Source organism: Pseudophryne corroboree, chromosome 9, assembly GCF_028390025.1.
Source record: "Pseudophryne corroboree isolate aPseCor3 chromosome 9, aPseCor3.hap2, whole genome shotgun sequence".
Taxonomy (NCBI): domain Eukaryota; kingdom Metazoa; phylum Chordata; class Amphibia; order Anura; family Myobatrachidae; genus Pseudophryne; species Pseudophryne corroboree.
Genome location: NC_086452.1, coordinates 171,664,734 through 171,685,641, shown reverse-complemented (window position 1 = coordinate 171,685,641; position 20,908 = coordinate 171,664,734). Strand labels below are relative to the sequence as shown.

The 20,908-nt window shown below is 42.7% G+C and overlaps 1 protein-coding gene across 2 annotated transcripts in view; it reads right to left on the bottom strand.

The window, feature by feature from the left end:
* LOC134957786 (uncharacterized) overlaps positions 1–20,908 on the bottom strand; it is a 947,589-nt gene that overhangs the window by 122,030 nt on the left and 804,651 nt on the right. For both annotated transcript variants that reach the window (XM_063939953.1, XM_063939952.1), the window contains one exon: positions 18,996–19,198. In XM_063939953.1, the coding sequence (XP_063796023.1) occupies positions 18,996–19,198 (203 nt within the window). The remainder of the gene's footprint in view (positions 1–18,995; positions 19,199–20,908) is intronic.

Genomic DNA, 20,908 nt, shown 5'->3' with positions numbered 1-20,908 from the left:
CCAGATATTCCCCCACGGTGCCAGGCATATGCCCCCAGTACCAGATATTCCCCCACAGTGCCAGGTACATGCCCCCAGTGCCACATATACCCCCCCCCAGTGCCACATATGCCCCCTCAGTGCCTGCTCCCCCCAGTGCCAAATATTCCCCCAGAGTGCCAAGTATATGCCCCCAGTGCCAGATCTTCCCCCACAGTGCCAGGTATATGCCCCAAGTGCCAGATATTCACCCACAGTGCCAGGTATATGCCCCCAGTGCCAGATCTTCCCCCACAGTTCCAGGTATATGCCCCCAGTGCCAGATCTTCCCCCACAGTGCCAGGTATATGCCCCCAGTGCCAGATCTTCCCCCACAGTGCCAGGTATATGCCCCCAGTGCCAGATATTCCCCCACAGTGCCAGGTATATGCCCCCAGTGCCAGATCTTCCCCCACAGTGCCAGGTATATGCCCCCAGTGCCAGATCTTCCCCCACAGTGCCAGGTATATGCCCCCAGTGCCAGATCTCCCCCCACAGTGCCAGGTATATGCCCCCAGTGCCAGATATTCTCCCACAGTGCCAGGTATATGCCCCCAGTGCCAGATATTCCCCCACAGTGCCAGGTATATGCCCCCAGTGCCAGATATTCCCCCACAGTGCCAGGTATATGCCCCCAGTGCCAGATATTCCCCCACAGTGCCAGGTATATGCCCCCAGTGCCAGATATTCCCCCACAGTGCCTGCTCCCCCCCCCCTCCTTTGTGTTGGAAGAACACGGAGCGCATAGCGCGCCTCTCCTGTGTCCCTCCTGGCTCTCCTGCCGGTCTAATAAAGGAAGTGCCGGTTTGTGAGCCAATCAGAGCTCACGAACGGCACTTCCTTTATTAGACCGGCCAGGGGAGAGCCAGGGAGGGACACAGGAGAGGCGCACGATGTGCGCTCCGTGTCCCTCCTTACAGCAGCGGAGGGAAGGAGACCGCAGATTGACATGCGGAGTGCAAAGTCAGTGGCGCCCCCGCAGCCGCTCGCCCCCAAGCCACCGCGAGGACTGCGGGGGCAGTAGTTACGCCACTGTATCATACACACGCATAGATGGTAAATACATCACAAATTAATACAATTTATAAATATATGGTGGTATACATACCACCCGGGACTGGGAGCGGGAGTTCTGTGACGAGGGAGGGAGGGACGGATGGACGGACGGAGCTGCTGTGGCTGAGCTTCCACAGCCAGCAGCTCCCCCTGGACTTTCACTATGCAGAGAGCTACCTACTGTAGCTCTCTGCTGGTGCTGCAGCAGCTCCGTGGTTGCGGTTGCGATCGCGGCTTTTGCTGAGACGGAGACAGTGCTGTCTCCGTCTCAACAATAAAACATTTGGCTCATCAGGGGGGTTTCCAGGTACTTGGACCCCCCCCCCCCCCCCCCCTGTGTGCGCTACTGGCTGCTACTGTGCAGACTCCGGTCTTCCTGTTCTCCAAGGAGGCTATATGCCCTATCCCAAGATGGCCACTGAAACCGCACGTGCAGGGATATTTTGTCTTTACTGTGTACAGTGACATTGTGAGAGACAGAAGTCTCTGCTTAGAGAGACCAGGTTAATACGTGCTATAGTTTCAGCATCCCTGCACCGCTTACCATTTGCACTCTACCTTCACAGGCTGGTGAGCTGTATGAAACCCCACTCCGCTAATGTTCCGCTCCATCACCAGCGTACATGTAACAGTGAGTATGTCTGTACCTGCTATCCATAAAGCAACACCACTAGTTAAGCAACTGCACTGTTCATAGTTTGAGTCATTCGGTGGTGTGTGCCTATTCAACTCTGCAATATAGACACCTGCACACGCATAATTTCCAACATATTTTAATAGAGGCATCCAATTGGGAGTGCCTCTGTTTCTGTCAGTAAAAATATCTTGTTAGTCATTTTCTTTTCTTGTATTACTGAATACCCCTTCCTCCCTGCTCTCTTCTCCCTGCCATACAAATCATTTGCAAACTTCTTTGCATAGACTAGAATCGATTAAAGCTAAAATCTTTGTAGAACTATGCTCATATAATACGTAGATTATAGCAACTGTGCATAAAAGCAAAGGCAGATAAAGGGGCGCATAGATTGAGGGGAGGGGTAGAGCCAGATTAAGGGGGGAGGGGTAGAGAGAGGAGTGGAGGAGATACTACGTGTGTGTGTGTGTGTGTGTGTGTGTGTGTGTGTGTGTGTGTATATATATATATATATATATATATATATATTTAAATGTGTGTGTGGCTATGGGGGACATTTGCTAAGCAGTGATAAGAGCGGAGAAGTGAGCCAGTGGAGAAGTTGCCCCATCAACCAATCAGCAGCTCTGTATAATTTTATAGTGTGCAAATTATAGATGTTACTTCAGTGCTGACTGGTTGCCATGGGCAACTTCTCCACTGGCTCACCTCTCTGCTCTTATCCCTGCTTAGTAAATGTCCCCGTATGTATGTATGTATGTATGTATGTATGCTGTCCTTTGGGCATTCCAGATGACTGCGCAATGATACTGATTGCATGGAGCTATCCCATGTACCTTGCAAGCCAAATACAGGTGCCATGGAGCGACAGCATTACTTGCGCACCCCTAGTGTCTATTGTGTATATGTCTACTGTATATGTATGTGTATACAGTATCTGTGATTGTATATATGTGTGTGACTGTATATACGTATGTATGCATATCCCCAAACCATCCTGTTTGTAGCAGTTCAGTCCTACTCTTCGGATACTGTCCATCCGTGGGCAGCATGTGTCCCTCTGGGAGGAAAGGTAGGGAGGGAACGTGCTCTCACCTGCTGTGCACATGAGACAGGGGCAGCCCAGCAGCTGGGGAACTGATGTACACGCCCACTGTGTGATATAAAATCTCAGCGTGATGTGTGACCCTGCCCCTTTTTTGTGTATGTGCTGAAGGTTCACATCCCAAATTTTGCTCTTTAGGGTCCCACAAAGGCTTAACCCAGCCCTGCACAGAAGTCATATGGATGCTAGAAATGATGCTGACTGTAGCAGTGGCGTCACAGAGTTCACTATGGTATGCCGGCGGTCGGGCTCCCGGCGACCAGCATACCGGCGCCGGGAGGCCGACCGCCGGCTTACCGACAGTGTGGCGAGCGCAAATGAGCCCCTTGCGGGCTCGCTGCGCTCGCCAGCTATTTTATTCTCCCTCCATGGGGGTCGTGGACCCCCACAAGGGAGAATAAGTGTCGGTATGCCGGCTGTCGGGATCCCGGCGCCGGTATACTGTGCAGACACATTAATCTCCGGGGGCAGCCCGCAACTCCCGGGCCCCCGGAGAGACGATAATGCGGGTCGGGGCGCTTAGCTATGCCCCATCCCAAGAAGCCATGCCCCCTTTGCATCCACAGCTGTACCAGATTCATAAGAGGAGAGTGACGCCTCTAGACTGTAGCGTTTCATGAATATCACTTTAACAGTTTTTACTCTACTATGATGGATGTTCCAGCACTCACTAAGCCCCTATCATCATCTGATCTCACTTTGAGCATCTTTAAGTGAAACCACCATTTTATATTGTTGGAGCCCACATAATGGCTGCCTCCAATGTGTGTAAATGAAAGGTCCAATCTAAAGTCTTAATTATAGAGAAGCATACATAGAAGAAATGCATGGATGAGGCAGAGTTGAAAATACGCTCATTTGCATAGTTTATCTTGCATGCTCTTCTCTGCAAACTTTATATACACTCAGAAAAAGGAGCACATGCAAAACCTGACTATGCTGAGCCGTAATCAGTTTTGTCATAATGGGGCAGGTGTATTAAGCCTTGAGAAGTGATAAAGCAATGATAAGTGGAATTCTCATGTAGGCATTCTCATGGAGGCAAAGCTCAGCGAGAGAGTGGTCACACAAACATGGACCATACCGTATTTCCCGTATTAACCCATGGCTGAACCCTTAGGCTTTCAGCCATTTTGGACCCCCTCAGTGTCCATATATCTGTGACAAATTCACAGGCAGACATTTGAGAAGCAGAGCTTATGCCTTCATTTATACTTTCAGTATTTGCACATCACAATTGTTCTTCCTTTTCTTTTCTCTTTTACAATCCTGTCTTGTGCAGGTACATGTTGGCTGCCATTTGTTCTTTTTAAAAGTGTATAACTAGTAACTGCTTTGAAGGGGCCTCTAGTCCCTGTGGGGCCACTAGGCTTCAGCCTAGTCAGCCTTATGGATAATATGGCCCTGGTCGCAACATACTGAAGCTGCTAGCCTGCATTTTCACAGGTGTGAACATCTTGTGTGAAATACATTTCTTTTCAGTATCTTTCTCACATTTTACTTTTCATTCTGCATTGGCAACTTAAGTACATTTGAGCTGGAGTGGGTAAAATGAACGTAGGTCTGTTTTTCAACTGAGAAGACACTTGGTTTAATTTTTAAAAAGGAAAAGAAAAAAAAAATTAAACCTGTTCATCACATTGTGACACCCAAATCCACTCTGTACACATTTCAGGCCTGTTTGATCGGCTTAGAAAACAGCTGCAGGTGCCTGCTAATTATAACACCATTTTCACAAACAACAACTGGCTTATTGAATTTGCTGCATTTGGTATGCATCCTCCAATAATAGCTAACTACTTTCATTACACATTTAGCAGACTTTCCAGCATTCAAGCTACTCAATTAATACATTATTTACAAGTTAGGGGATATTAAAAACAGATTCTTAATTCACTAATGATTAAGCAGACCCCAGGCTTTATTTCCAATTTGTGCTTTTATTGAAAACGGAAGTCGGAGCAAGGTGATAAAAATGTCACATATTCCATGAGTCTCATGTTCCAGATGAAGACTTTACATGGCCATTACTTTCCGTTTCAAAGTCTAACCTGTTGCAAACTAGAGGGAAGTAAAAGGCGAATACAGAATGGAGAGCGGAACAATTAATGTTGTGGGTTTAATTGAAATTAAATAAAGATCATGCTGAGAAGTAGTACTGGGCACACATGTTCATTATACAGTATTGGCTATTTTGAGTTGCCGTTCTCTGCAGGTAGATGTGGTTCGACATTAGAGAAAATTGAAGGTTATTAAAATTTCAGTACGGCTTCATTAATTTAAGTGAATAGCATATTTTAAATACACTTACAAAAAAAAAAAAGTATTATGTATTATTTTTTATAGGAGCCACACAGCTGTACCTGTAAGTCATGGGGAATAAAAGCAGAGGAAAAACAACAAAGAGATATACATATTGCAAAAGAGCAGATGGTAAATAGGTTTACCTTAAATATAACATTAAAGATTTAACTGGGTGACTTCTTATTAAGATTTGATTGCATGTAAAACTCATTAAATTAAGTAGGGTTGTTTGGTTTCTCTAGTAGTTTGCCACCTTTTGAACTGATGAACATTTTACGCTGAATGTATTTGAACTAACAAGACAGACTTGTCGCTGTTGCTTTGTGTCAACTCTAGTGCTCAAATACAGGCAAGTCCTCAGGACTGTACATTACAGGCACAATACATGCATTATACATATGATTAGCAGGAACAAAGGCGAGGGGTTTCTTCTGTAAATAGTTAATAACAACAAAAAGATTATTTGGAATGGTCTCTAATGCCAATTGGATCTACTATCAGAACTTTATTTCATTTCTTGTTTCTTTTACATTGAGATTGGCAGTACTTAGGAGGTAATGTAGTGTGGCACACTGCACATGCAAAATCCGTGTGTTGAATAAGTGGTATAACATCTTCTTAGAATTAAAATGATAAACAGTATGTAGCCGTGACGTGCGGTGGGGTGAGGCAGGTGAGGCAGAGCCTTTCCTGACATACTAACGTTTGCTGTATGAAGTATATGAAAAATACAAAGATTATGTTTTAAATATCTTCTTTTCATTATTCTAATCATTTTTATAGCCCAAACTCTGGAGTAAAACGTCTATGGCAGGTGAGGCAGTGCCTCACCTGTCTATCTTTTCCGGACATCTCTGATCAAAACTCCACAAATTTCCAGGAGTTTATACTGCTGTGTATAATGTCCAGATGTACCCCTTGACTCATACAGTATATTTTGTGTAAATCTGTCTCTGGTGCTAGCCAGTGCCTCCTGAGCCATTTAGCGCACCTCACATCCCTGGTATGTAGTGCCCCCCGCAAAATCCACATGGTTAAGAAGTGAGTACTTAAACAGGATTTTTAACGATCATGAAGTTACACTAAAATGAATTATGGTGCACACTATGACATACAATTATACCCCTGACAGTGAAGTACAGTGCATCATCCTCCTTTGATGATGCTCCTAGATGGATGTGGTACAAACTGCCGACATTCAGAATGTTAACATGTTCTGAAAGCCAACATGCAGAATATCAACATGGGTGTTATGTTAACATTAGAGATGTGCACCGGAAATTTTTCGGGTTTTGTGTTTTGGTTTTGGATTTGGTTCCGAGGCCGTGTTTTGGATTCGGACGCATTTTGGCAAAACCTCCCTGAAAATTTTTTGTCGGACTCAGGTGTTTTTTTTTTTTCAAAAACAGCTTAAATCATAGAATTTGGGGGTAATTTTGATCCCATAGTATTATTAACCTCAATAACCATAATTTCCACTCATTTCCAGTCTATTCTGAACACCTCACAATATTATTTTTAGTCCTAAAATTTGCACCGAGGTCACTGGATGACTAAGCTAAGCGACCCAAGTGGCCGGCACAAACACCTGGCCCATTTAGGAGTGGCACTGCAGTGTCAGACAGGATGGCCCCAAACAGCACATGATGCAAAGTAAAGAGAAAAAGAGGTGCACTGTGGTCGCTGGATGGCTAAGCTAAGCGACACCAACACCTCAATATCACAGGAATTATTCGTTCTAATCAATGGTATTATTGGTCCAAATCACTGGAAGAAAATGACAAAATCACTGGAATTATTTGGCAAGATCACTGTAATTAATAATTATAAATCACTGATATTAATTGGTAAAATCTCGCTATCGCCTGCCTAGTGAAGTGGAATCTAGATGGGATTTTGTACCGGGGACACAATAACTTCATCAATTGTCTAAATCCCACTGCACTAATGGCGGAAAACGGGCACACGTCTAACAGCGCACTGATTATACTGAGAACTGATTATACTGATCACTGATGATACTACGGAGAACTGACACTGAGCAGCGAGAACAGCACTGGACTATTGTACTGTAGTACACTGATCACCACAATGCAGCACTGACACTGAGCACAGATATTAAGCACTGATCAGGACACTAGAAGTGATACAGAGCTGCAAGATACAGCAATGGCCTACTGTACTGTACTACTATATACTAGTGGTCACCACAATGCTGCACACTGAGCACAGATATTACCAGGTGTATCTCACACATCGCTCAGTACAGATTACAGGATGTGTAATCACCAGGTGTATCACACGCCGCACAGTACAGTATACAGGGTGTATAATCCCCAGGTGTATCTCACACATTGCTCAGTACAGTATATAGGGTGTATAATCATCACCAGGTGTATCACACACCGCACAGTACAGTATACAGGGTGTATAATCCCCAGGTGTATCTCACACATCGCTCAGTACAGTATATAGGGTGTATAATCATCACCAGGTGTATCACACGCCGCACAGTACAGTATACAGGGTGTATAATCCCCAGGTGTATCTCACACATTGCTCAGTACAGTATATAGGGTGTATAATTATCAACAGGTGTATCACACACCGCACAGTACAGTATACAGGGTGTATAATCCCCAGGTGTATCTCACACATCGCTCAGTACAGTATATAGGGTGTATAATCATCACCAGGTGTATCACACGCCGCACAGTACAGTATACAGGATGTATAATCCCCAGGTGTATCTCACACATCGCTCAGTACAGTATATAGGGTGTATAATCATCACCAGGTGTATCACGCGCCGCACAGTACAGTATACAGGGTGTATAATTCCCAGGTGTATCTCACACATCGCTCAGTACAGATTACAGGATGTATAAAATCACCAGGTGTATAACACACGTCGCAAAGTACAGTATACATACTGGTCACTACAATGCAGCAGATATTGAGCACTGATCAGGATACTAGAAGTGACACAGAGCTGCAAGATACAGCAATGGCCTACTGTACTGTACTATATGTATACTGCTGGTCACCAAAATGCTGCACTGTCGTACTATATACTGCTCACAATAATGCAGCACAGATATGGATAGTATACTTGACACAGAGCTGCAAGATACAGCAATGGCCTACTGTACTGTACTACTATAATTATATACTGTTGGTCCCCACAATGCAGCACACTGAGCACAGATATGGAGCGTTTTCAGGCAGAGAACGTAGATATTTTCAGCACACTGAGCACAGATATTTGCAGCACACTGAGCACAGATATTTGCAGCACACTGAGCACAGATTACGGAGCTTTTCAGGGAGAGAACGCAGCCACGTCCTCTCTGTTCAATCTCCAATGCACGAGTGAAAATGGCGGGACACGCGGCTCTTTATATAGAATACGACTCTCGCGAGAATCCGACAGCGGGATGATGACATTTGGGTGCGTTCGGGTTAACCGAGCAAGGCGTGAAATTTCGAGGCTGCCTTGGAACCGTGTAAAATAGGTGAAGTTCGGGGGGGTTCGGATCTCAACGAACCGAACCCACTCATCTCTAGTTAACATTGACAAAATCTCAACATAGCCAGATTATCAACATTATGAACATACAGTCGGCATGTTGACATAGCTTTTTAAGATGACTTTAGCCCTGACACTAACTGCAACCTATCCCTAAAATGCGTTGTGAACATTATGCCTGCTGACATTCAAAATGTTGTCATAATGACAGTGACGACATTTCGAATGCCGACATTTTGATTGTCAACATAATGACTGCTTATCCTCCTAGATGTCTGCCAAATTGCATCAGAGGGTGCGTTGTAGGGCTCTTCCTCCTCTTGTACTTTAAATAGGATGCATTTTGCACCATCAGGTTACACTATGCCCTATGTAAAAGATTGTTTCAAACACACAAAAGTGCCACATGTAAAAGACGCCTCGATGTTCCTTCATTAAAAAGAAAATTAGAGTTTGGGACTGCAACTTGCATTATGCTGGGCAGATGATCTAGACGCACTGGTGCAAACCACAAAACTTTATGCTTAACATCTAGTACACTTTGTAAATGGGGTACTTATATGCCTATATATATAGTGCATGGGGTCATAACAGAATACATACCTCCCAACTGCCTCCAGTTTGCCTCCTATCATCCTTCAACTGTAGCGCCCAGCAGTGGCAGAAGGGTAGAGATACCAATGGGCCAGTCATGCTGACCATACCGGTCAGATTTTACAATTGGGTGAGCTCTGGTCATCATGAAGCTGTGGGTCAGAGTCCCAAACTCTGCGTCACATGGCAGACTCAGCAACTTCTGTAGCAGTTCTGTTGTGTGTGTTAGGAAACGATTATAAGAACCTAGAACCTTTTGAGAAAAATATACTCATTCCATTTGTCTCAATAAGTGCTTTTGTTGTATTAACCTGGAGAAGGCATAAGGAAGTGATAAACCAGTGAAGAGCGCAAGGTGATAAACGCACCAGCCAATCAGCTCCAATATGTAAATTGACAGTTAGGATCTGACTGGCTGGTGCGTTTATCATCTTGCATTTATCACTGGTTTATCACTTCCTTATGCCGTCTCCAGGCTTAATACATCTGCCCCAATGTATGCTTCATTTGTCTCCTCACTTTACAGCAGGGTGGTCCAATGTTTTTCTTGGAGTGCCCTATTAAGGACATTAAATTGAAAGAAGGGCCACAATTTTTTTTGTCATTGGTACCTTCCCAACAATTAGGTAAGGGTTCTTTGCCGAGTAAATCGCAATGCTCAATTCCTAATGTGCAAAAAAAAATCTGTGCCCCATATTCATAATATGCCACACAGTAGTGCCCTCAATTCAAAATACACAACACAGCAATGTCCCCAATGAATTATGCATAATACATATAGATACTACATGTGTTACTAGGTTGTTTCAGAAGCAGAGTGCAGGCAGTGGCTGTGGAGTCATGATGACTGCGAATTGTAGCGCCTAGATTCAATCTGAAATGCCTGCGGAAGTCTGGGAATTCGAGATTAGTCCTGGAAGTGGCATAATATCCCAGTTTCTCTCCTGAGTACAGGAAGCAGTTTGGCACAAACCTCCCCGCCAGACTGAAGCTCATCATGCTATGCAGGTCACTTTCCAATTTTACACAGTAGGACCTCTGCTAGAACGCAGGAGCCAGACTGCAGCAGGTGGCATACTTTACAGCATTACACAATATGTGCTTTAGAAATTGTTCCATAGTTGTTAAAGTTGAAGAACCCAGGTCTATCAGAAATTGTGTTTTTCCAGGGTATTGCATTGTATAAACAGTTTTCCTACAGTATCTTTTACTCTTCCATTGTTAAGGATTTTGCAGATCTCTCAACTCTCTTGCACTCTGCAATGTCTTTCTTACAGCGAAGTGCCTAAAACAGTTCCCTTATACCACACTTCTCAACATTCAACTTTGTTGAAGCAATGCAGGGATCTTGGTCATAGCACAATGGGGTGCGATAAAAGCACAATAGGACATGTTTCAACATCCATTGTTGTGACTAGAGCTTCTGATGTGCCCACAGCTTACCTGCAAACTCCTCACAATTGCCTGCATCTGCTGGACCAACATTCTGAGCAATCAGGGTAACGTTTATATTTACATTTGCTGTTTGGTTTTAGACAAACATGGCGTTGTGCATTAAGATAGAAAGTCTCCACTTTACTTGCTTCTGTTTCTACTGGCTACCCTTCTATGAAAGTTATGCTCCTAGCATACTATGTTGGCAGAGGCGTGCAGATAACTGGATGTATGGGTTCTTTATGATTCCTCACAGTCTGATATTTGGGTGGATTTGCTGGAACGTTCACTCCTGGGATGATAGCCAACTTCATTATTCTTCATTTGCAATCTTCTGCATTATAAAATGATAGACTTCAAATTGTTTGCAATTGCCTTTATAATCCTTTCCAGACTGATGAGCAGCAACAATTGCTACTCTGAGAACATTGCAGATGTCTTCGCTCTTTGGCATGGCGTTATCACAACCTGAATGCTCCAGACCAATCTGCGAAAAGGTTCTGCTTTCATACAGAGGTGGTAACAGTTTCTGATAATCAGATAATGAAGTGCACAAGATTAGCAACACATGGCTCAAATTACCTTTTTTTACTGTTAAGAAAACTGTAAAGGTAATAGTGTACTTGCTTTTTCACACAAATTGTTTTTTTTTTTGTTGTTGTTGAATAAAGTATGACAAAGAAAAATATGTTATGAATTGTCATATGAGATAACATTGATGAAAAGGTAGGACGTTATAAAGATAAGATGATTGCTAAAGTTGCCAAAACACAGATTTCAAAGAAGGTGTACTTTCACATGACTAAATGAACCTTTTCTTATGACCAGAAAAAAACAAAAACAAAAATATCCAAATTAAACTAAAGAGGATTTTCTACATAACCATTATAGATGTAACCCCTGCTGGTTCTTCGGTGCCCATTATACTAGGAGTCACTGGTCAGGCATATCCCTGGTCAATCTCTGAGGTCCTGAGACACAAACGGCCTCGTACATCAAATGACAAAAGAGAATGCACTGCCCGATGAAGTTTTCTGTAGATGTTGAATGATGCTTCAACTTATAATAATTGATCATTTTCCCTGCGAATAGTAACTGTGCAAAATACATGGCCTTCAGTCCCATCCCTTTGCTTGGATGGAAAGGGACCGATGAAAACCTAGGAGGAGTGGCCATCTTTCTGTTCTTCATGGATAAATGAAGTGAAAGGACATCAGTCAGCTGAGTGAGAGCTGATGGTAATTTCCAGTTACCAAAGTGTCCTTACGGATCTGTACAGTCCCTCTGTACTCCAACTACACATAAAGAGGAATATAACTTCAAAGACACTCCATGTCTGCAGCATGCAGAGGGCCCGTCATTTGATATTTTATTCACCGGGTGGCAAAGTTCCTTTTCATTTATTATTGAATGGTATCTAACCAGTCTGTGCACATTGTAACCTATCTTGGACCATGAGAGTTGATTAGTCCCATTTAGTACAGAATTGTCTTTGCAAGTGATAGAAAATAAAAATAACTGGAAGTAGCTGACGATGAGCTCTTTTTGGTCAGAGTCCCGTCTAACACAGCATTATTAACATCAAGTGTACTTGCACCACTGCAACCTAATAGCTGCAACGTTATGCAGTGTATATAACAGTGTAAACAGAAAGTTTTGAAGCAAATATGAACTTAAAAGGTTTAAAACATGTGCGATTGTCACTGTGCGAGTGCTGCTGCCTATACACTGTCTCAGGCCCATACCTAATCTGGGAAACCCACTGTTTTGTGCATTCCAGGAAAAGCAGATTACCCTCTTGTATTCAACTCACTTCCCAGTGAAATGGTCAAGACTAGGGTATGATATCACGATTCTTGGAGCATTGCATCATAGTAACTCCACCATCCCTACCAGAGACCATAACTTCCAGCATTGCACATGGCAGGGTAGGGCCCTGACGATGCTTTTTGCACCCCACTTTCCCCATACTGGCCACCTGCAGCTCCTCTCCATGAACTACCTAGGGAGTTACATAAAGTCGGAAAGTATGACCAGGTACTGTATCTAACAAAGCTGGGCCTGGTAGTTTACTGACTCAGTGGGGTAAATGTACTAAGATGGGAGTTCTATTTAAGATGGGATGTTGCCCATAGCAACCAATCAGATTCTACTCTCATTTAACTAGCACCTTCTAGAACATAATACCTGAAATCTGATTGGTTGCTATGGGCAACATCCCATCTTAAATAGAACTCCCATCTTAGTACATTTACCCCACTGTTACATGCTATAAATAACTTCTTAGTGGATTGCATATTAGTGTCCCATACTGTACTAGTCTCCTAGTAACATTATTGTAGGTAATGATTACACCTAGTTCATATTACAAAGAAGCTAATTATTTCTATATTTATTACTATTTGCTTATTTTATTACTGCTCTTTCCATGCTATTGAAATAAAATTATAATAATTATTATTATTAGAATTATTATTAGTGTTATAGTAAAGAAGATAAAGTTCCCAGAAGTCAACCCCGGACAGGTGAAACACTATCCACCGCCTGTAGCAAGACCCTTCAAGAGTAACCTGAGTGAAGGGGGTATATATTTACGAAGATGCGGGTTTATAGAAGTGGCAATGTTGCCCATAACAACCATTCAAATTCTAGTTCTCATTTATCTAGAACCTTCTACAAGATAATACATAGAATCTGAGTGGTTGCTATGGACAATATCTGCACTTTTTTAAACCCAGACTTTAGAAAATATACCCCTAGATGATCACAATTGGACCAACCTTTTTGTTAAAACCCTTATGAGGTAAAACCAGTATGGCTTGTTGGAGCTTCAATTATGTTTAAAATAAACTTACAACATTAAGTAAGCTCCAGGACTATCTTTTGGTCAAGTGTTACTATTTTACATTTTGGTCTTTTAGTTATGTTGACTTTTATTAATAAACTCACTCCCATACTGCAATCAAAATTTTACAGAAGACTATGGCAGTAGTACAGCTATAAACTTTTACAATAATAAACGTACATACAGACGTGCAGTGTATGTAATGTTTTATATAAGAGACAACTTTGGGAGCCACAGTAGTGGTATATTCTCAAGGATTTGCATACACGGGGTGATATGCAATTTTTATATTGCGTCCGATCTCCCATCTCAAGTGACAGAATATCATGGGGCAATATTCAATTGATCTTTTTATTGCGCCTATAGAGGTCAGGCTTAGCTACGTAAATCAGCTAAACCTGACTAAAGTAATGGGCACGATGCAAAATGTTCCATTTGGGCACCCAAACCGGTCACTTTTTGCTCATTTCAGCTCGCCACCTTGGGGGATAGTGAGCTGAAATGATGTTAACGTGCCCATTGGCAGAAGCAATTAAATAGCTGTTGGCGGGAGAACACAGGTGTGGGAGCAGGAGGAAACAATTGAATACTGCCCATAGGAAGAAAAGGGAGAACAAACTTTAAAAAAGACTAGCTATTGGTTGCTAAGTACTGTATCATGTGGAGCTTTGGGTTCCCATTTATCAAGCCTTGGAGAGTGATAAATAGCACGGTGATAAAGTACCATCCAATCAGCTACTAACTTCCATGTTACAGGCTGTGTTTGAAAAATGACAGTTAAGAGCTGATTGGTTGGTACTTTATCACTGTGCTATTTATCGCTCTCCAAGGCTTGATACATTTGGGACTTAGGTGTCTATTTACTAAACCTTGGATGGAGATAAAGTACCAGCCAATCAGATCCTAACTGCCATGTTACAGGCTGTGTTTGAAAAATGACAGTTAAGAGCTGGTTGGTTGGGACTTTATCTCCATCCACTTTATCTCTGTCCAATGCTTAGTAAATAGACCCCTTAGTGTTAAGTCTGGGACCTGCAATTTATTGGCAATTGTGGATGTCACAACTTATACAGATATTAGTTGATATTCTGATTCCTAGTCAGGTTGGTCAATGTTTAAAACATATAGTTGGTAGCAGTTGTGCCAGGAAGAGGAGGGGTAGTAAGTACTAATTACCTGGGCTTGTTGAAAGGGCCCAGGTACGTGCTCCCCCTACCACACCCACATTTTTACCTGTCAGCCACTTGCAGCTGCCTCTCAGCCCTGCCCACCACACACGCACATGTGCTGGGCTGCATTGGTCCAGGGGGGCTGCTGCCACTGAGTGGTTATTGACCACATTGATCGCTACCACCACCCCGCCTTTCCCGGATATGCCCCCGGCTGAGGGGCTCATGGTACCCCCTGTACAAGTTGGAGCATAAGCAGTGCCTTATCTCCACACCGCCATGATGTGGCCATCCCTCTATGACCCTAGTTGCCAGGGGGGAACTACAGTCCATTGGTAGGGGGGTTGGGGTGGCTGTGGGGTATGGTGGTGATGGGCACCACAGTTTATTCCAATCTTTCTTCCAGTGAAGTCTCCACTCCACTCTGCTAAATGTGTGTGTGTGTGTGCGTGCGTGCGTGCGTGCGTGCGTGCGTGTGTGTGTGTGTGTGTGTGTGTGTGTGTGTGTCGGAAGGGGAGTGGGGGAGCAATTGTGTGCAAATAGAAAGCCAAATGGGGAGAACTTGAGAAATTGCAGGCTCCTAAAGATGGACATGTACAGTATCACCACTCATCCTCAAAAGGGTCCTGGTCATGGGATCCCAGTTGATACAGTTCAAGGGGGATTCCAAGGAAAAGGATCAATGTAGAAAGGACATCTCATAGAAACTGCAGTTCAACATTTGTTTATGGTTCCTCTCTCAATCCTGAAACAGGTAAAGTTCTAACAGGGTTCCTGAAACATATTTTGTATAGGGATTACACACGTTATTCCAGCGGATGGGATGCCGGCTGTCAATATCACAACAGCGGCATCCCGCCCAAGAATGCCGGCAGCAGAGCGAGCGCTAAGAGTCCCCTTGCGGGCTATCTGATTGCCACAGGATCTATTCCCACTCTATGGGTGTTGTGGACACCCATGAGTGGCAATAGCCCTGGTGCGCCGGGATTCCGGCTGTCTGCATTGACGGCTCTGCCTGGATTTCGGCGTCGATATCCTGAACGCTGGGACACTGACAGCCGGCATTTTAATTGCATCCCCTGTATAGGATGTACACTGCCTCACATACTTCTAGAACTTGAGTTAAAATGAAAATTGATAACTAATGAAATTATAAAAACATTGGCTACAGTGACTGAGAGCCTAATCATTCTACTATTGCACTGTATGGTGAACCATCTGCCTTTAACACAGGACTGAGTACTTCTTCAAATGTGACAAATGTTTCCTTTTTAATGTGTGATAATTTAAAAGACATATGGGAATATGGAGGATTTGCCTCACCAATAATAAAAACAAAAAAACGCAGAGGCGAAAACATGCAGAGTAAAATTTTGGAATTGTGACACAGTTTCTTCTGAAAACATGAAGCCACTAATACTTAGAAGCAAAGAAACATTAATACTAAACATGATCTATGGACGCTGTTTACTGGAGCCAATGATTTGCAAGTCAGCTCCATTAAACAAAGAAAGCTTTATACGACCATGGCTATTTGCTTAACCACATGCTAAACAAAGTATCATAGCAATTAAACTATAAATATTTTTAAGAAAGGATATCTCAAGTATTCATTGCTAAACAACAACAATTAAAGACCTCCCAGCTCAAGGTCACTTTTTTTTAAGGGTACTCTAGCTGTGGTGTGCTGGGGACAAGGCACTACCCAGTAACCTTGGCTCTAGTGTAACGGATACATGCTGTGCCATTTTTCAGGAGCCTGTTTTCAAAGCAACTTGAGACGTGCAAATTCTGCCGTGACTCTCTTGACTTGTCATAGATTGAGATGGTTTGAAAGTCTTTGCACAATAACATTTATGTGCAACCTTCATGTTGGTTCAATAAAAAAGCAACACAGAACACAATAAAACAAATTCATGGTGTTGAGTGCTTGACACAATAACAGGCTTTCATTAAATAGATCCATCAGGAAGTTTCAGACTAATTAATTTTGTGTTTATTCAGCTTTGGAAACCTCCCCCGTACGGTTTCATTTACCATGTAGCTGCTTTGCACAAGTGAATTACTTGTATAGTGACTCAAAGGCATTTAACAATGTCTTTGATATTTTAAGTACTAACTTGGAGGGATGTTTAATTTCTTCCTCATAATGAAAGAAAAAAAAAAGTAGTGAAACATTTGCCTTTTTCCTGTGTGAAATCAGCGAAGAATGAGGAAGAAAATACGGAACGTTTACTCTGCTTAATGACACAAGCATGCTTAACGTGCAAAGACATGTACAGCTTAATGCCATGCAATAACAGTACAGTAACTTTTACAACTTTTTATTTATTGTAGTATTAAGGTGATAAAAAACAAGTTTTGAGGGTGTTATGGTTTAATTGGAACTGCAGTATTTTACCCTTCTCTGCTGGTAGAAATGGGCTACCCTCAAATGATTTGATTCAGCTAAGTTAGCCATGTTGTTTTTAAAACTTGTATTACCATGCTCTATGTTCCTGAATGCAAAACACACAAAGAGTACAGTAACTTCTTATTTACAAAACAAGCACGCAGCACAAAGACAAAGTAGTTTTATGAAAGGCGCCTGATGCACACTGCAAAATGCTCTGGCTTTGCACCCTTGCATCTTGGTGGACAGTGGAGCTGCCTCTGAAAACTAGAAATTGGCAGTAATGTGCGGAGGGTCTGAAAATGGCTCTTCAAACTCCATCCTCCCACCTCTTTAGCTCATTCCTCAACCATCTTGGTTTTGGTGGAACCATCTCTATGTAAGGACACTATCCCACTGTCATAATCAAGATTTAATTGTCCCAGTTATGATGTATTTGTTACATGGTGTTCTGCATAGTATAGCAGCGGTGAACATGTGCTGCATCTACCTGCCACTGTTGCGTGCGGCAGTGAAAGGGTGATATGAGCTGAATGAGAGAAGAACAACATTCAACAAGCACTTTTCCGTGCCAGGTATGCTCCCAGGGACATGACCACACCTCCCTTCATCATGTGACCACACCTTTTCTCCTAATCACCTCACCCGGGAATGTTGGGAAGTATGCTTTTGTACCAACAGATTCAAAAACATTTCCCATTCTTTCTGGAGTTTCAGGTTGAGAAGTGAATTTTGTTTCTGGGACAGAACTTTTGATAACTGTACAATGTGGGTGCTAACTTAAGAATTGTAAGAATTTTTGTTTCTTTAACACTTTATGCTCTTCTGCTCCACCTTGCATATATATTCGCACATCATTATATACTCCCTGTAGCTATTTTTTAAAATCTGCAATTCATTATATTCAAAACAAAAATGTAATTCTGTTAAGTGGCATACCTGCTAATGTACAGAATCTCTTTTCGAAACGCGTTGTTCTCCTACTATTCATCTTGTTGCAATACATTTTACTTATTTTACTGCAAGCTCTTGAGTAGCAACCTGCTCCAAAACTCCAACATTTTTTAATACAGTTGTTATTTGTAGCACATTTATTCTAATATTTTTGACATTATAGAAGACTTATGCAAACATAATAATTATCATTAATATTGCTAGCCTTATAACAAAAAAGATTATATTTATACTGGATGTAGTCAGGATCCCGATGGTCACAATCCTGACAGCAGAATCAGATGGTCACAATGCTGATGAATCCCTAAGGCATACTTGTCTACTCTCCTGGAAGCTGAGGGAGGCTCCCATTTGTTTGGGTAGCCCTCCCCGCACCCCCGGAAGAGTAGGCAGGTCTCCAGCATCCTGCTCGCACCCTAGTGATGCAGGTAGGATGGAGAGATAATCTCCCATATTCACGGGTCCGTGGGTGGGAAAGGGGTTAAAATTATGCAAATTGCGTCAGTTTAGCCACACACCCTTCCCGCGGACCCGCAGATCGCAGCTTTTTCCGATGTGGGAGTGGGGCTTGATGATGTCACAGTCCGGCCCCGCCCCCCAAAGTCTCCTGCAGCGCCTCCTCTCCGGGCTTCTCCTGGAGAGGAGAAATCTAAAGTAGGCAAGTATGCCCTAAGGGGAGTATTAGGTTTAGGGTTGGCCACTAGGGGGGGTTAGGTTTAGGCTATGGGAGTTCACGGTTAGGGCTAGGCTGCAGGAGGGGATGGATACGGTAAGGCTGCGGGAGGGGACAGATAGGGTTAGGCATACGGTTACAATATTAAACACAATCTGCCAGGATTCTGACTTTTGGGATACTGACAGACAGCATTTCATACCCAAACCATTTATACAGTATACAATTATAGACACACACATTTCTATTTTATGGTTTACGTCTCACCATTGTCTACAATTCACTCACCTGAGTAGGATGATCTCTGCGATAATGCCAGCACATACCGCAACAACTTTAAATAACAGGTTTGGCTGTGGATGTGGCAGTGTTTCCAAGTAATGGACTGAGAAAGGTATAGTGATGATCACTGCCAGCATTAAAGCAAAGACACGTAGACTTTTCCACTGACACAGGAATTTTTTCCATACCGATCCCTCCTGAAGATGATACTACAAGGCAAGAGAGTTGCACAATGTACATTAGTCTTGAGGACGTTTCGATAAGCATTCAGTTTACAAAGACGGAAAAGGGAGTAAAAAAATTGGATTCTACCATTAATGCTTTTGCATTTGTGCTTGTGCGTAATGATCAATGCTCTTTTGCTTTACAGACTAGAATTGACATCTGAAGAGAATATTATTTTTCTTTTTTGTTCTTTACAAAACAATTCAGAAGCAAATAGTTTTGCAGAGTTCCTTGTGATCACTTATATGTACATGTAAATGAAACCCTAGACACCATACTTGCTGAAATATTTAAAATTTTACACTAGGAAATCCAGGTGGGAGTTCCAGAGGACAAAAGCAGGGGGAATGGTGATACTAGCGGAAGTGGTTTCTTAATGATGAGCTCAACTCACACAAATCAGATAGCGCTGACTGGAGATATATATAAATAAATATACTTTTACTTTTTTAGACATTAGTTCACAAAACGTTGCCGGACGGCAGACCATAGAGAATACACTTAAAAACAAGGTAGATAAAAAAAAATAGAATTATGGAAAAAAAAAACAAATCAGAATCCGAAATAAACAATGTATATAAATCAAAAAATACTTCAAACCATATTAAAGACAAATAGACCTATTTTTCAAAGCATGCTGATAGCATCAGTCCCATCTGATTTTGTTTAAATAAATATTTCTGTTCCAACTATCATTCACCAGGATGAGAGCGATATTCGAGTGTTAACTTATCTTCTGTGCATTAGGTGTATTGAGCAATAGTCTGCATCAGATAAGTTCATCAGTCCTTGGTTCTGGCCAGGATTTTATAAAAGTAATTTTTAAGCAGTTCACAGGCAAATGCCCACTCTCTTCCAACTGGAGAGTCCTGTTTTCCCCAGCTCCTTTCACATCCAGTGGCTTTATGGGGATATTTTTCAGGATAATCCTACTCCGAGTCCTAACACTGAGTGGTGTGATGCTGACTTGTGCAAAAACGAAACTTTTTACGCGTTTCCCCGCCTCCACAACAGGTTCAGCAGCTTCCTTATTACCTCTGTATCAGCCATTCATTTGAACGGGCGACATATCGGCCCATGTGTACCCAGCTTTAGGAGAATATCAGGTCGGCCCTGCAGCACAGCCATCGAGAGACCACCCGTACACTTGCTGCAGAGGCTGCCGGTGACTGACATCACAACTGTGTCCACCCAGTTTTGACATCAGGCACAACACATCTGTTCGATGATTGGTAACTGTGTATACACTTTCCGATCGTCAAATAGGTCAGCGGATCAGCCGGAGGGTCGATCCATTGGCCTAGTGTGTACCTAGCATTACACTTCTGAGACACAGGGGCTGGCAGCAGCGGATGGGTGTCCCTATTAAGATCACTTCTCCACTGTTGCCAGGGGAGAGTCGGCTGCAGGAACATCAGCTGGATGTGGAGGGCTAATGACAGGTCACATAAATTGCAACCACATCACATTTTATGTATCAGAGTTGTAGGTGTCTTTCTACAATTAACTTTGTTTATGGTGTTTACAAAAAGAACATAAATAATTATATTTGGGCAGTTAATATTTGGTATAAAAAAAAAGACATATTGGGATTGTGGTGCATTGTCTGGGTATTTGTACAAATAAATTCAAAATCACTAATGAAAAGTGCAGAAATCAATTGGCTTTGCACCAGTCAATGCACTGTATAATAA